We start from the raw sequence: 16,654 nt of genomic DNA on the forward strand, positions 1-16,654 counted from the left end.
ACATCCCATTCAACAAAGCCGTGATCAGATCTAGAGACCACTGGGTCTGCAGACATGTCAGCAGTGCCTGTTCACAACCATGGTGTCTCCTGCACTCTTGAGCAAGGAGCCTCTATGTATTCCCAGCTCCTAGAAGTCCTCTGGTTCCTTGAAAAGTAGCTGTGTGTTGCCAGTTGTCCCAAGGTAGCAGAGTCTTGAAAGCAAATCAAGGAGAAGCAGATTGAATTCAGAAGCAAAACTGATTTATGGCCCGCAATCCGTAAGATGATCACCCCAGCACTCAAACATGCCCCAGGAATACTGATGTATTCCTTACATCCTGCCTCACATAGGTTTATTCAAGGTAAACAGAGAGGCAAAAGCACATAGATCATCAGTCATAGAATCATGGAATGGTTTGTGTTGGAAGGGACCTTGAAGATTGATATGTCACATATGTCACCCTAAGGATAGATGTACAGGGCTTGTGCCAGTCAGGACCAGGGAACTGCTCTGCAGCCCGTCTGCAATGGCAAAAATGTGTGAGTAGCACTGCCAGGAGTTGGAACCTTCCATTCCTGACCTTCCCTCTCCCAGCTTGGGCCCTGGAGTTTCTCTTGCATGTCTTTAGCACCAGGCTTTTCAGAGAGGTCACCTTAGGGTGCCAGCACCTATTTTCCTCTTGCAGGCTGCAGCTGTGCTGGTGAAGAGGTTACCATCCCCTGTACAGCCTGGCTGTCGGTGCATCAAGTGCCTCTTACTAACACACTCCAGCAGCTCCAGTCCCAGTGAGCCAGATAGGCAAAATCCTGATTTACTGGGAATGAGGAAGGAAAGAATATAGCCCTTAATCTTCATAAACAATAAACCAAGAAGCTGTAGTGCTCTAAACCAAGAAGCTATAGCTCTCATTAGCGATTTCTCATATTAAGTGCTTTACTACCTACAATAATACTTGTATTCCTGGCAGCCACACTGTAGTTAATAGCCCGAATTCAACTGAACACACACGCCTGAGCTAAGTGCTGTGTGTGCCTAAATCCATCCCAGTCTGGCAAAGCATATGAGCATACAGTACAGTGCCAGGGAAATCAAGGAAGTGTATCTTTAAAGTCCTGGCTAAAGCTGTTTATGCAGCACCGAGTCAGAACAGTGGGAAGGAGGAGATAGCTTATGTGCTGTAATTTTGAGTTTGAACTCAGTGAACTCCAGTGGGGTAAGCAGAAGAAGATTCATTGAATTTGATGCAACCATGTCTATACACTTTGATTTTGTATCTGCATTATGTGCCTTAGCTCTTGCAGAAGATGTATTATGGGACAGAAGACAAACCAAGCAAGCAGCTCAGCTCCAGCAAAATTGAGACCCAGTTGGAATCTGCTTTACCCACGTGTGACCCGTTTCAGGAGACTTGCATTCTATATCAAACATCTTCGTTTTCTTCCTCCTGTTTTAAGTCAGTTTGCCATTAATAATGACAAAGGCATTCACATTTACATATGCTTCTTAAACAGCTGAGGACAAGTGGACTGACCAAATATTTCACAGCACATCAAACCAGATCTGCTACAGTTTGACTTATCTGAGCTCTCACTGGAAAGTTACCTAGAGATGAAAAATAATGTTGCCTTTCTTCAGGTACTAACCCTCTATAGACTTATCTCCCTACAAGCAGCACTGACTAAAATGCACCCATGCTCCACTGATATCAGCCCAGTTATGTTTGTGAAGTTATACAGAGAAATTTGTCTCACATGAAGGTTTGGGTCACTGTTCTAAAACCAAGTGGTGGATTTTACCTCTCATATCCAATCTGTCTTCTTGGTTAACAGAAAAAGTCGATTAAATTTTAAGCTATTTTTAATGAACATTCAGCATCATTTGAATTACATCCTACCGGGATCATGAAAAGGATTGCAGTTGGATTGTCACACCTTGTGAAGCTCCTGGCTAAGGTCACCTAACTGCAGTGTCATGCATCACCCTGGACTTGTACACACTCTCTTAGGAAAATTATCTTTTTGCCTGCATAATCCCTATCCAAAGTGAAACCATCACAGCACAAAATCAGATCACTTTGGGTTTTGCTTCTTGCGACACCAAATAGAACCAGTTCTGAGACCAGCAGAGCTCTTGCAGGGAGCTGGGGTAGGAGTAAGCATCAGTACCCCGTGTCTGTTTAATGTATCTCAGCTGGGCCATGGGTTTGACGCATGCATCTCACCTGGAGCCCTGAGATGAAGAAAAAGCAATCAGAAAAATAGCTGATCAACAGCTGCCACCTTATGGCAACAGCCTTTCTTTTACCGAGCACCAGATCCTCTCCAGCTGAGGCTTTTCTAGTAAGTTGATTTGCAGATAAGCAAAATTGGATTTAAGTCTGTGCATTTGTCTGCTGGGTATGAGGGGCTGTAATGAGATTTGTTTTTTTAGGAGTGTGGTAGCAGTGGTGTCTAAGATTTTGGGGTGAGGAGCTAAAGACATTCAGGTAATGTTTGTGAGTGATGTTTAATGTGGTAAGACCTCAGCCTTTGTTTTGAGCTTCTGGCTTTCTTCAGTGTGATTCAGCTTCTTTTTCACCTCTGTAGGACTATTCAGAGTCTCAAAGTCAGACACTTTACTGACTTGTGTATTGCAGGTTTTGGGTCCCTGGAGGGAGCTGCAATGCAAATGACAAAGTAGACTAATTCTGTATCATAATGGCTATTTTGTATTTTTCCTTTTCATCTTCCTACTTGAATTTCTATTCCTTTCTCAAAGGCAGCATTTTAGTAGCTGTTTTCTAATGCTGTCGAGGTCAAATAGATAACAAATGCACCCCTAAAGCAGGAAATAGTTTAACTACTGCCCTCAAATGCCTCCTGAGAATGAGGACAGTATAAACCCTGCACAATAACGGTGGAAGCTCTTTTGTCAGATGCTGACGGAGGCTTGGCACCATTGACCAAAAGGGCTTATGAAAGCAGAGCTCTTCTTCCTAGTAAGTGGTGCTGAATCTCGCACAGAGGAGTTTGCTTGGTACGGAGGGGAGCGGGCAGTGCCCGTGATCTCCCAGCGCCGCGCTCAGCCGCTCCCGGTGAAAGCCGCTCCGATGCTTTCATAGGGAAAGCAACAGCACCTACGTGTGGCCAGCCCGAGTGAGGCGTTTGTAACCGTGTGGACCTGGTCCTACAAACCTGAGCTGAAAGGGATCTCTAGGAAAAACCTGAATCACAAAATCGGGATAGCGTGGGTCAGTTTTGGTCCCTGCTATACAAAAAAAGATGTGGACGCGATGGAGAGGGCCCACAGAATGACCACAAAGATGATCCAAGGACTGAGAAGCCACATGAGGAAAGGCTGAGATGGGTTTATTCAGCCTTGAGAAAAGAAGGCTTAGGGAAGACCTTATCGCAGTGTTCCGGTATTTAAACAGTGGCTACAAAGAAGGAGGAGACTCCCTTTTTGCAAGGAGGCACATGGAAAAGACAAGGCAGGACAAGGTGTTATACAGGAGGTAGGCCTGTACTTTCTGATACCTCAGAAGGGTACAAATGGTCTCAGACCATTTGTTACTCTGTTTGAAATATGTTGGGATTGTTCTCATCCATATTCCCCTCTTTCACACTTCAGTACTGAGGAGATTTATTTCCTAGGGGCTATTTTTAGTCATGGCACTGCAGTTAAGCCATACGAGCCTGGCAGTGATGGCTCCCTCACTGGGTTGCAGCTCGGAGGTGCTGGGTCAGGCATGTTGAGCAGTATGTTCTGTAGCACATCAGGCACTCAGGCTTCATCTGGGAAGCACCAGGACTGGAAACTGCTTTTTGTTTCCCTATGGCTCAGTCCAGCAGAGCCTGGTCCCTTTTGGATGCTTGGCTGTGTACATCCATCTTGATGCATTGTGTGATGGGTCCCCCTTCTGAGCTGCTGCAGCTGGGATTCACCAGCCAGAACACTGGTGGGATCAGCTGTAATCAAAGAGAGCTGGCACAGCAGACACCCACTGTTGAACTCTTGTGTTAGATGAGAAGATGCCGGAGTTTCTCACAGTCTGATTTCAGCTACAGAGCTGTGGCTATAGGATGGGCAGGAGGGAGTGGTGTTGGGCAGGGGAGGACTCTGGGATACCAGCCCTGGGAGTAGTGCCAGTGCTGGAGTGAGCCTCTGCTATAAAAAGCCCCAGCGTGTGTGCAGATGAGGTTCCCAAGGTGGAGTGATGCTCCTTCTTCTGGGCAGGGGTGCTGGCAGGTGGAATTAGACCCTGGCAATCCTTTGGCACAGGAATATTAAACAGTGAAATGAGCTGGGAGGAGGGAAGAAATAATGATATCAAAGCCAAGTCCCCTCATAGACTTCAGTTTTCAGTGTGCTGACCTCAGACATGGGCTGCTGTGAGCAGGTCTGGCTCAAGGACAGGGACCTGGGAATATAACAGCATTAATGTGAGGTCTTGCTGCAAACAGGCCCTGTGTACAGCCTTCTAGGGGTGTTTTGAAAGTATCATGTATTTTCACTCTATTTCTCTTCCCTGAGAAGCTGCAGAGATGTAGGAACATGGAGACTTTTCTCTCTCCAAGAGACTGTGTCTGCAGCAGCACGGAAGGTGGTGCAATAATCTAGTACCAGATTTGACAGCTTGAAAAGTCCCCTAGGAGCTGGCTCAATGCCTATCTGAATTAAACACTTAATGGCATGTATCTTCCAGCTGCAATATTGGACAGACACCTGAAACCAGCCTGGAGGACTTTAAAGGAGACAATTCAGGTTTGGCAAACTTGCTGGTACTAAATAAATGCAAAGGGGAAAAATCACAGGAACTTTCTTTTGTGAGAACAGTGCTGCTGTTTGAGGCAGTTTAAAAGACTTAAAGGAATGTAAAATCCCATATCTCTCTCAACATAAGAACTATACAGTATTTAATACTTTGGTATTAAGTTTTTGTAGTGCAACTTGATTGAAACCTAGCACCATTAACTCTATTGCCTTTCAAAGGCACCTGTGCTTCTGGGGTGTTTTGGAGGGATTTTCACAAGACTTTTGGTTTCCCAGGAAGCATGAAATCAAATCCCAGCTCTGAGTGTCATTGCTGAGGAGGGGAATTGTGTAATCCAAACCCTCAGCCTGTCTTGAAACACCTCAGCCTCATCTAAGCTACATCCAACAGCCACCTGCCTGGTCTGCCTCAGATGTAGTACATGGTAATGTAACAGGCCACAACATGAGGGTCACACACATGTGTCCCTTGTGTTTTGTGCTCCCTGCTAAGCAGGCCTCCTGCAGTGCCAGGCTTGGGATTACTTCTCAATACAAGCTATTTCTCAGCTAAAAAGCCACGAAGGCAGATGATGGGGAATGCAGCTGATGTTGGTCTTAAAACAAGCGGTAAGTGTTGAGGTCCACGGCAGCAGGATGGCCCCATGACATATTTCTTACAGCTTAGATGCACCAGATTAGATTCCTGCTGACATGTAAAGCCCTTCTCCACAGCTCCAGCAGTGCTCAGAGCTGGGACAGCCTAATCTTTTCCTAAACCCCTCCTGTGCTGTAATGCTGACCAAAACCTTGGAGTTTTGTGTGGAAGGGGTGAGCATACTGACATAAGGTCTGTGGCACTCATCAGCATCACCTCCTGCCCTTTGTGTCTGCCTTCCTGGTATCTTATACATCTGTGTTTTATGGAGGAGGAGAAGGAAGGGTGGTCTCTCTAGCACAGTCTTGAAACAAGTGCTGTGTAGGCAATGAGTGGCTGCTGTGTGTGTTCTTACTCATTTATCAGCTTCAGAGCTGTAAATCTGGAAGATGCAGGAAGTACTTGCAGGTTTTGCGGCTGGGCAGTGGGGCAGTGCTGCCAGGCAGGGAACAGTCACATCACAGGTTTCACCTTTTGTTTTAGCAAGCAGAGGGTCCACATAGGAAAAAGACATTAGTGGTGCCCAGGCTACAGGAATGCTGCAGTCATGTTGCACCTTCTCGCATGTGGGAGACTGAAAGAGCATCTTGTGGGAAGCAGGATCCTAGAGCTGAGTTCATGCAAGGACTGGCTGGCCAACATGTGATACGATATGGTGTGACATGTCCCTGTAATCCTGATATGGAACTGGGTAACAGAAGTCTTTAGTTCACTTTAAAAGTGCTTCTATAGCACTAGCGCAGGACAATAAGGTCTTAGTTGAAATCGGAACCAGTGAGAAATTACCTTGCAAATTACTTTCTCCCTGATTTGTTTCTGTATTCATTTATTAATTACATAGCTCCGTTCTCTTCAGCCCACAGACCCAAACCTACTTGAGGAAGGGAGATTCTGCAAGATGCCGTTAGATGGAAACTGGTTTGATACCAGCCCAGCAAGGAAAGAGATATTCCCTGAGCAAGGAGGATGTTTTCCTGTCAATATAGCATTCAAATTTAGCTTCTGCCACTGTAGGCAACGTGGCATTAGAAGAAGGAGCTTAAGTTATTAAACTGAGCTGCTTTAATCATCCAGTTCAGGGAAATCCATTGCTACAGGAGACCTGAGGATTAATGTATTTTTACCACAAAGCCAATACATCTATTCTGATCAGTTAGTGGTTGCTCACTCGAGCATATGAAACTTCGTTCTCTGGGTTTGCACTCAATAGTATGGGACCAAATGGAGTTTTATTTGGAGATTGACCCTGTTACCTTGAATCTCATCATTCTGGTAGCTAGTTACGTTATTTTGCTTCTGGTTTTCCTGATCTCCTGTGTGCTCTATGACTGCAGGGGGAAGGATCCCAGCAAGGAATATGCTCCCGAGGTCCCTGCAGACACCCAGCCTCCGATCCGGTTGGTGGTGATGCAGCAGGGCTCCCCCAACACCCGCTGGGCAAAGGGGCTCATCTCTGCCTACGAGAATTCCTCTGACCTGCCAGGGAAAAGGACTACTGTTGTGTAAGGGGACCCTGCCTCGGAGCTCGGGTTTCTGCAGATCAGCTTGCCTCCTCTGCTATGTTTACTCTCCATGTGCAGAAGGATAACGTGTTCACAAGGTAAGATGAGACGCTGATTTGTATGATACGGTGCCATTGTCAGGGGGGTCATTTTACGTTTAGCTGTTTTCTGCATTGATATAGGCTTGCAGTCCTGCCTGCCATCCATGAAAAGACTAATTTCCATTAGTGCTGCTGCTGTCTTGCAGCCCTCTAGCAGTCAGAAGCAGTGATGCTTTATCGACTCAGGCACTGAAAAAGGGCCTTGGTTTAATCTGGAGTCGTGCTTGGTACTGTTGGTTTTGCAGGAACATGGTGTTGTTCAAAGCATCCCACCTACAGCACTGCCCTGTAGCCTCAGAACGTCTTCTCCAGGCAGCAGAGAGCAAATGACCTTGGTAGGCTGTTTATCTCTCCAGTGAGAAAAGAAGCACAAAGGATTTCAAAAGGATAGAGATAGTGCCTCTCTGATAGAAGCCAGCTGCTGCTCCCATCAGAACTTAATACTTTCCATATTGTCCCCAGAGGGCAGTGCCAAGCCTGTCTTGGCACTTATTTTCCATAGGGAGAACATGAGCTCTGCTCTTACCGGGCAGAGTACCCCTTGCCCTGCACAAATCCCCTGACAGGATACAATATGCTTCCTGGAAAAGCTGGGTACGATGCTTCCTGCCCAAGGGAAAGTGTGAACCAGGGTAAATGTACCAGTAATGCAATATGTGTGAGTCATTGCTGCTGTCTGCCCCATGAAACAGGAATCTCTGACCCTTTGCAAGTCTGACCTACGTCCTCGCTTTCAATGTGCATCTCCACGTGTCTGACCCTGCCTCTTGTCCCCAAGCCTTCTTTCAGCTGTATTGTGCTCCAGCTGGGCCACATGAAGGCTCTTATTGTATGTCCAGTAAATCTACTCTTTATCTGTGTCACCTCCTGTTATTCTCCCCACCATTTGGGAGCTATAAGCTAGATGTCTTTTTGCCTAATAAGTTTCTTCCATGCCTTGCTGGTTTTCTGCCTGTAGGTGTTTGATGGACTAAAGTTCACATCTCTTGAAAGGAAGGAAAATGCTTTCTTTGTCCTCCAGGTGAAGCACAAATGGACAGAAACAAGAGAAATGTTGATCCCGTAGCCACAGAAGTGGCTGCAGTGTTATCTAGCTGTTCCCAAGCACAGCCAGCTCAGGTCCTGCTCTGTCCCCATCAGGCTGAGCTGCAAAACTCACCTGGGAAGCTGGGGAGATGCTGCCTGGGTTGGTTCCTGCTGTGTTCCATGCTGGCAGAGGCACTTTGTCACTGGTGACCAAACCAGATTTTAAAACTAATCTGGCTACAGGGAATTTGTGGCTTAAGTTGTCTTTTTCTACCCAAACATGCTGTGATCAAGCAAAAATCTGAAATTTCTTTTCTGAAATCCAGAGATGTATAATGCCAGCTTCCTGTGTGCCTCTGGTTAACACAGAGTTACTGCATGTGGTACTCTTTAACTGCTGAATTTTAACTGGTTATTAAGGGAAAAATAGTGCTGGACCCACACAGTTCAACATATTTGTCCCCTATGCTATTTTACATCATCTTAATGTGAATTACCCTCAGATTCCTATAGAAAGCTTTAGTAAACATGCTGAGATTTGTTACCTGCCTACATCAGGTGTCATGGATGATTCACTGGATGCAGTGGTCCTACTGCCTTCAGCACAGGCATTTTAAATACTTCCAGAAATAAACTGCAGTGGATTCAAATCACAACTGAATGAAGCTCTTGTTCAGCTGGGTTGCATGGTTTGTACCTCAGCTAGGTGGTAACCGTCTGCCTGTGCTACATCCCGAAGTGGTGATTTATGCATCAGCCAGCAGAGCATCCTGGCACAAGCAGAGAAATCTCAAGTACCTTTTAATGCATCTGTATTTTAAGAAGCAGCCAGTGGCTTTCATTTTGGTTTCTAAATTCTTGAGGGTGAGCCTAGTTTTGTGTTCAATTTGTCCTCTGCACCCCTGTGAGTTACATATACCCCTGGTTTTGGAAGGAAGCCTGAATTAGAAGGAAGGCTTCTGGGAAGCTTGGTTAAAACCCTTGGTGTGATGAAGCTGGTAATAAATCAGAAGTTGAGGCATGATCCTTTGCCACACAGACTGCAATAATTACGTCGAATGTCTTGTTTTGGTTATTTAGCAGTGAAAAAGTTGAATTAGTAACCACAAGTTGTAGCTGCTTTGCCAAAACTTGGCAGTGACTAAGCTGCTGGCATGTTATTGCCACTGTCACCCACGCAGGGCAGTGTTATCTTTTCTTGGGCTTTCCTATCAGCCTTATCTTTAGCTTGTAAGCTCTTGAAAGCCTTTTGTGTGTTCATATATCATCTAACATGCTAGGAGCCTTCTCGATGATAAGCAATTCTTGGTGTTAGGGAACAGAAATAATCTTTGCTAAGAAGACCTTGGGGGATGAAAACCAGCTCAGAAATATCACAAAGTGTGTGGCACAGCTCTCCTCATTGATGGTGAGATGTCACAGAAAATGCCGCAATGCCAGAGAAGAACTGTGCGGCTCTTTGATGAAGGTCATGCAAACAATGTAATGATACCAGGACACATTTTGTTTCCTTTGAACCTACTGGAGTTCATAAGATGCAATTCAAGTGCAGCCCCTGCATGCCAGTATTGTAGTAACCCCCTTAGGAACCACACTAATGTCTAAGAAGAAAGCAGTCTCATTGCAGAGCAGGAAAAATTAACACTGAGAAGACAAAAAGACAAAACCGAGCTGCCCAAGGATCCTTACAGCCCTGTTGTTCTTGTAAGTAATAGTGCAGAGATAGAGGCTTGCAAGGCTATGCAAGTACTTTCACATAGCTGCAGTTCTCCAGATCTGCAAACCTTTTGTGTGCACCAACCACAGACTCCTGGCTCCAACAACTCAATGGCAAAGTCATTGATTTGCGGTGTGGGCAAGCTTTTTTGCTTAAGCTTTAAGCAGGCAGCTGGAGTGAGCAGGGGGGGCAGCTTCTAGGAGCACAGTGTTCACATCTGTGGAAATTTATCAGTTGTGATAGAGTTGGTGGACTCTGCCCTGAAACATGGAGGTAGAAACAGTACATGACACTTTCCTCCTGGTAGTGTCTCTACTGTGGGTAAAATCCCCTTCCAGAAAACTAGAGACTAAAGTGCATCAGGACTTTGTCTTTCCAATGGGAATAAAATAGCTTTCTTAGTTTTGTCTCTACTAGAATAATATTGCTATGTGAAAGCAGTTGGAGAGCCCTTGGGTGTGTACAGAGAATTGCAAGTAATCAAGTTGCTGTGAGTGAAATTACTGCTTTGCAGTAGTGGTCTCTGCTACCAGGGTTTACTTAATGACTGTGGCAGGATTAATGAATGCAAATGGCCTCTTATCAGGCCAGGCTTGGAGGAAATCACCTGTGAAGCTGCATTCCCTCCAGCATTTGCAGTCCTCTGCCATGTCCTTTGCGTCATTGTGAGAAACTGGGCACAAATATTCTTGTAGCAGTGCAGCTATTTTCCCTAAATTGTGCCATGTAAAATGCGTGTCCCCTGCTGGAATTCAGACAGCCTAAAAAGCATCCTAAGGCAAGGCTCTGCCAATAGCTATAACAAACCAAGCCATGCAGGGGAGTTGTGCAGAGACTGAGGTATCCCTTTGGGGTATCTGCAGCATCGTGCAAGCTCTGGTCCATGGCTGGCAACATGGGGCAAGCGCTAGGAGGGAAATGCTGTTGAGATCTACAGCTGCAGTAAAACAGTACTTCTGGAGCTCTTCGCATACTCTGCCTGGCTCTTACATTGTTGTTCAGTTGATCAGGGTCTGTGCCTATGTAGAAGTGTTCTGCTGAGAGGCTTAGATGGTATTTTAAGTCTTGGGTATCTAGCATAGGAATACTGTTCAAATAAGACGTTGGTAAGAATTGTGTTAACATGTATTCAGAAGCAATACGATTTGGAGAGTGTTGGATGAATGAGGATTTAGGAAATATGCTCTGTTCCCAATTCTGCCCTTGGCTTATGGGACATCCTTGGGCAGCTCAGTTCCCACTTTGCCCCTTGTGTCTCTGCTCTATGTTAATTTTTCCTGCTCTGCTGTCCTCTGTACTGAGATTGCTTTCTTCTTAGACATTAATGTGGTTCCTAAGGGATCCGCTACTAAACCAGCATGCAGGGACTGCACTTGAACTGCATTTTATGTACGAACTCCAGTAAGTTCAAAGAAAGCAAAATTAAACTCCAACAAAAAATGGCTGGAGCTGGTGGAGCAGCGAAACTGGTGAACAAACCCTGGTACATCCAGGGAAACAATGGGCACAGAGCCTCAGGACGCTTGCTTTGGGTGAGCTCTGGTCATCACGGCAGTCTGATCATCTGTAACCGTGGCTTGAAGGGAACTGAGTGGTGGCAGAAGGATTTATTGCTGTTCTGCAGGAAGCAGGAATTCAGTCTGCTCTGGCTTGCTTTCAATTGGCTTTAGAGCCCTTTTAAAGTTATGTATTGCTGCTTCTTGTAAAGCCTTTATTAAAGGGTTTCACAGAAACAACAGCAAAAAACACCCCAAACCAACCAGATTTCTAGATTTCTCCAACATGAATTCAAGTCAAATGTGTCATTAAATTCACTGAAAATACATCTTTCATGTGAGCCTGTTCCACTGTAAATATACATCTAAGCCTTCAGGGTTTTTTAAATCCCTAATAAGCCACTGCATATGAGTAGAGGATTAGTCCAGACAGACTTAACCCATATCCACAAGGGAGAATTCCTTCCCCTGCAGTAATTTTATTCTTTTTAAATTGAAAAAGGGATAAATCTTCTCTTTTTTTTTTTTAGCACATTGTTCTTGTGGTGCAAATCCTCATCCTCTGATAGTGCTAAGTATAGAAGCACAGCACCACATCCAAGTCAAACCCCTTGGCTCTAGGAAGAGCTTAAGAATAGTTTTTATTGCCTAGAACCACATCGCCTTGTGTTATCAGCTATTCAGCTTGCGTAATGCTGGTGCTTTGGTGTGAATGCCAAAAGAACTGATATTGGGTGTTTAACTGGAGATACTGTTCTCCCAGCCATAAACCAATACTCTTCGTACTTAGGGGAGCCTTACAGCCCAGCACGCCATCTTTTAGATGGATTAAAACCTGCAAGCCCTGTCTCCCAAGCTATCTTTGTCCTTTTTATAAGGCAAAGCATTGACCTGTGTCTCCTGCTCCTGCTCTAGCCCAAATGCTCCTAAATGTTTGACTCCCTGTGCTGAATTTCAGAGTCTGAGTATTGAAAGAAAACACATGAATACTGCTGATGTCCCGAAGGGACTGCTGCAGCCTGTACCCAGAATAGCTGCATTTCAGTGGGGGGTGAAATGACAGCCAGAGCCATAGTGAGGGTAAACACACGAGGAAGGTGGGAGGATGTATGCTGGGGTTATTTGGTGGCTGCTGCTGTCCAGGAGTGACTCCTGGGGCATCTGTCAGGGCTCTGAGGTAGAGATGTGATCCTTTATGCTTGAGTGACAGAAAGCTAAACTGTTCATAAGTAAATTGCTCTGACATTCACAGCAGGAAGCTGCCTAACTTAGTAGACAGTCATACCAGGAATATAAAACATGGGGCAATAGATACGGCTGACATCTCTAGCTGCAGTTCTAACTCCTGGTTTTGCTGCCTTGCTCCCTCCTTCTCACGTGTTCCTGTTTCCTTGGAGATGCTGCTGCTTCATTTCCCCCTCTAATAATGACACTGTTTGACATTAACCTTTCAAAGAAGCATTTCCACTCTGATGTGACAATTTGGGTGCAGCTTTTGGGGGCAGATACTTGTCATGAGACATCCAGATCCAGCACTGAATTGTTCAACTTGGATAGGTCAGTCTCTTCCCAGCTCTGCAGCAGATGCTCTGTGTGGGCAATGAGACTGTGCCCTAGTTTCTCCATCTGTCAATGGGAGTAATAATTGTTACACAGCTGGGTGTTGGGTTGATTTAATATTTATGAAGGAACATGCGATCCTTTCATGGGTGGTGCTACAGAGATGGTGTTAATTATGAATGATTATGTATTTGCGTCTCTTCCTGAGCACAAGGAGACTTGGACATATTGTTTAAACACCCACATTTCACACTCCTTCAGTATTGAAGCTTATTAGGCTCTTCATTACCCTAAAAATACACTGAACTTAACTGCTATTGACTTCAGCATGAGCAAAGAATATAGGCTTAGCATCCACCTCTATTTGTATTAATAATATTGCCTAAATTATCAATATCGTTAATAGCCAACCCACCTTTAAATAAAATAAATGTACAAATTCAGGCCAATTCTATGTCTAAACCTTTGAAGAAAGGGATGGAAAGGCAGGAATCAGGCACATCCTTCACCTGAGCCTTCTTCAAATGACACAGTGGAGACCCGAAGTTCTGAGGGATTAATGTAGTTAATTCCAGCAAGTCTCTTGCTGGAAATTGTGCATATATAAATCATATCTAATAAGAATAAGGTTGGTCGAAAAAAGATCTGTGAGTAGCAGCACTTGATTTAATGTCTGCATGTGCCATGGTCATTGGGTATAGCAACTATACCACTTACCTTCCCTAACAGCAACAAAAAGACAGTACTTGATGAAAGCATATTAATAGCGCTTCTTGGAAGGGATTTGTTTCTGTTCTCTGAATGTTCTTTTTGTACATAAGTCACATACTTGTTTCCTCAAAAAGAGAAAACCACCCAGTTTTCCTTCCAAAAGCAGCAGCCTCGGCTTGCTAAAGGACACACACTTCACCTGGCTGGAGCCTGAAGGACACATCCTTTACTAGACAGAAAGGATGTATCCGAATCGCAGTCTGTCCCCAGCTCAGAGCAGTGCAGGGATGTGGTTTGCCATCTACGGGGCTCACAGCAACATTTCCATTGAATCATTTCTCATCAGCCACCAACAGCTCTGCAATTTCCAGCCCTCCAGGCAACAAACACAGGTTACAGCAGCAGATAAGGCATGAGCCCAGGGACACTGGAGGGCAAGCAAAGCTTTTTAATTAGATGGGAATAGTATTTGATCACTTTTCAGGGCATTAGTTTTAGAGCAGGTTTACACTGTGGTTTAATAATGAGTGGGTGTTTTTATTACTAGCAAAACTCTGATGCAGGCATGATCACACCAGGAAAAAGTAAGTTGACAATAAACCTTATTATGTTTGCTGAAACTCTGTGCACTAACTTGGCAAATAACCTCCTTAATTAATTGAAGCTCTATTTACAGTTGATGGAGAGAGACAGCTTGTAGGGGCATGCCATTAAGTCTGTTCTAGTGCAGACAAGGCTCTGTAAAGCTGCATTTTTATTTATATACATCTGCAGAATTGAAAATAGGGGCAGCGCTTGTGAAGCCAAGTGGTTTGTCCCGGGGGTATTGAATAGAAGGCAAACCTTTGGCATCGGGAGGCTTTGTGTTTGTTTTGGGAAGGAGACCTGGCAGGGATCCCAATGCTAACTCTGAACATCTGAGGAAAAGGATGGCTGGAAAGAATTATATCGTGACGCAGACAGGGGAAAGCCAGGAAATTCGAAGCCAGGACAGAGGCTCCTACCTTAACTCATTCTGGCATGGAAAAAACAATTGTGAAGTGTTAACACTGCATCCTTGGGATGCTGTTTACTGGTGTTTTAGTGTTCCTTGGGAGGATGGAGGTTTTTACCAACTTGCTATGGTAGAGGTTAGAGAACTGCTTCGACAAGCAGGAGTTTTAAGCCATAGCTGAAGGAGAAGATACGGCTCATCATTGTCAAGTCTATGTAGTTTTGCAACTGTCTTGGCAGGGTTATTTGGCCTGGAGGACACATGCTTCTCTCCTGTTACTGTCTCTATAGAGCTGAAAGGACAAAGGACCCTTTTTCTTTCCCTCAAACTGATTCTTTCTTGCCAGCTTTGCAGTGTGGCAGATCCTGGGGCTCCCTGCTCTTGTGATTTTGTGTTCTCAGTGTTTCAAAGGTCCATCAGCTTGGGATGACAGTTAAACTGTAAGTTTATGACAGTAAGATACTATCGCAGGATGGTTAATGGGAAACAATTTTATACATGGACTCACTTCTCTTCCCCTTCTGCAAACAGAAAATGCTTAGCCCTTCTCATCTCCTTAAGGTGAATATGTGATGTGATTTCACTGCCTATTAGCATGCAGGGGAAGAGAGAGCCCACAGTGGAAAAGGAGTGGGCAGGAGTGCTTGTGGCAAGAGGGCAGAGAAAGGTTCCAGCAGTGGTGGGGCTGTTGAAGCTTCCCCCCGAAGGTTACTGAAGCCTGTCCCACAGGGCAGAGCTTCAAAGCATGGTCACACTGTAGGCTGCTGTTTCCTGTTTTGTTTAACAGCTGCTTGGGAGGAGGTGGGTTGTGACCGCAGTGTTTCTGTGTCCTTCGTGCTGGGGTAACCTGGAGTAACAGGCACGAGAGAAGCCAGGTCATTCCCATTTGTTTTAGAGCAGAAGTCAAAGCATACTTATTGGATGAAAAGGATGAAGGAAAATAGCTTAAGGCCAGGCTGTGCCCTTGGCACACAAGGTGAAGCACCTCTCTTTGTTTCTAGGCTTTGCAAAGTCTTGCTCTTACCTGGACTGGCCCAGGTCCAGCTGTTTGCTGTTACTTGCTTCCCAGGCAGGTGTACAGCAGCACTCCTGCCTATCTGCAATGCAGAGGGCCCCCTTTGATCTCCAAGTACTTCCCATCCCATGCAGATGGGTCTCAGCAGCCACCTGCATGTGCACAGAAGCCAGACCCCATGGGGTGAGCACCCAGACCTCAGCAAGATTGCACCAATGCATGTCCTGACTAGGGCCAAGCAGGACGTGTGGGGCCAGTGGCACAGCTCTGAGTCGGAGCAGTGTGTGACAATGCTGTCAGTGTGGTGCAGCTTCCTGTCACTGCATCCTGCCCAGTGCAGGGCTTGAAAGCATCTTTGTGGATCAGACATGTTTTACCACTCTTGTTTTGATTTAAGTGCTAACCCATCAGATTAGCTCTGCTCCTACAGGGCACCAGCTTTCCTGTCTTAACAGACAAACCCCTGTCAGCCAGATCACGTCCATCTGAAACTCACAGAATAACCTGCCAAAAGGCAATGAGGGCCCGGGTAATCTCTGAGGTCAAAGGGCTGCTTTGCCTGATCACAACTTTAACCTGAGGTGGGGACAGCAAGTGCCCAAGCTGACTGGAGCAGGGCAAGGCTGCCACACTTGAGAAATAGGTTTGTAGGTACAGCCCTGGCTGCTGGCACAGAGCAGGCTCCTGCAAGGGGCAGGTGGTGAAGTCAGAAAATGCTTTAATGTTTTGCCATGGATTCAAAAAATTGAAACAATCATAATCCATTATCTCCTCATGAAAGATAATATTGAAAGAAAAGCAACTATATCAGCTTCTTTGGTTGTTATACCCCTATTAATGTACAATGCATGCATACACCTACACATGCAGAGATATATGTCTTTGTGCACATAATTACAGATTGCATGAAGATTGCGGGTGTTTCTGTTTTAACTGTATATTGCAGTAGCTTGAATTCAGAAGTCAGCCCAGCTTCATGCTCATTCTTCACCTTGCCTTGGACCACCCTTTCTGTTCTCCAGAGCTAACAGAACAGGGCAGATGATTTGACAGTCAACTGCATCAAGCTGTCCTAAGCATCATCCTTCCAAAATGCATGTTCTGGGACACAGGCACAGCCCATCAAGTGCATCCTGTTTCTCTTCACAAACCATTCCTCTT

The 16,654-nt window shown here is 45.3% G+C and overlaps 1 protein-coding gene and 1 long non-coding RNA gene across 3 annotated transcripts; both read left to right on the top strand.

The window, feature by feature from the left end:
* The first annotated feature begins 2,405 nt into the window (after nucleotides 1–2,405).
* On the top strand, nucleotides 2,406–5,087 carry LOC133225230 (uncharacterized). The gene is made up of 3 exons (XR_009729071.1): nucleotides 2,406–2,467; nucleotides 2,897–3,475; nucleotides 4,954–5,087. It is a non-coding gene; the product is annotated as an uncharacterized LOC133225230 (long non-coding RNA).
* Nucleotides 5,088–6,032: 945 nt separating this feature from the next.
* Nucleotides 6,033–8,677, top strand: SMIM36 (small integral membrane protein 36). 2 transcript variants are annotated; one of them, XM_061377421.1, is made up of 2 exons: nucleotides 6,033–6,971; nucleotides 7,933–8,677. In XM_061377421.1, the coding sequence occupies exon 1, from the start codon at nucleotides 6,548–6,550 to the stop codon at nucleotides 6,875–6,877; it is 330 nt and encodes a 109-aa protein (XP_061233405.1). In that variant the 5' UTR covers nucleotides 6,033–6,547; the 3' UTR covers nucleotides 6,878–6,971; nucleotides 7,933–8,677. The 2 variants fall into 2 exon arrangements, with proteins under 2 accessions (XP_061233405.1, XP_061233406.1); XM_061377422.1 differs by having other exon boundaries at nucleotides 7,996–8,677.
* Nucleotides 8,678–16,654: the final 7,977 nt, after the last annotated feature.

The sequence above is a fragment of the Neopsephotus bourkii genome, unplaced genomic scaffold, assembly GCF_033783945.1.
Source record: "Neopsephotus bourkii isolate Nb327-2 ecotype Australia unplaced genomic scaffold, CSIRO-AGI_Nbou_v1 NB_1749, whole genome shotgun sequence".
NCBI classification, from domain to species: Eukaryota; Metazoa; Chordata; class Aves; order Psittaciformes; family Psittacidae; genus Neopsephotus; species Neopsephotus bourkii.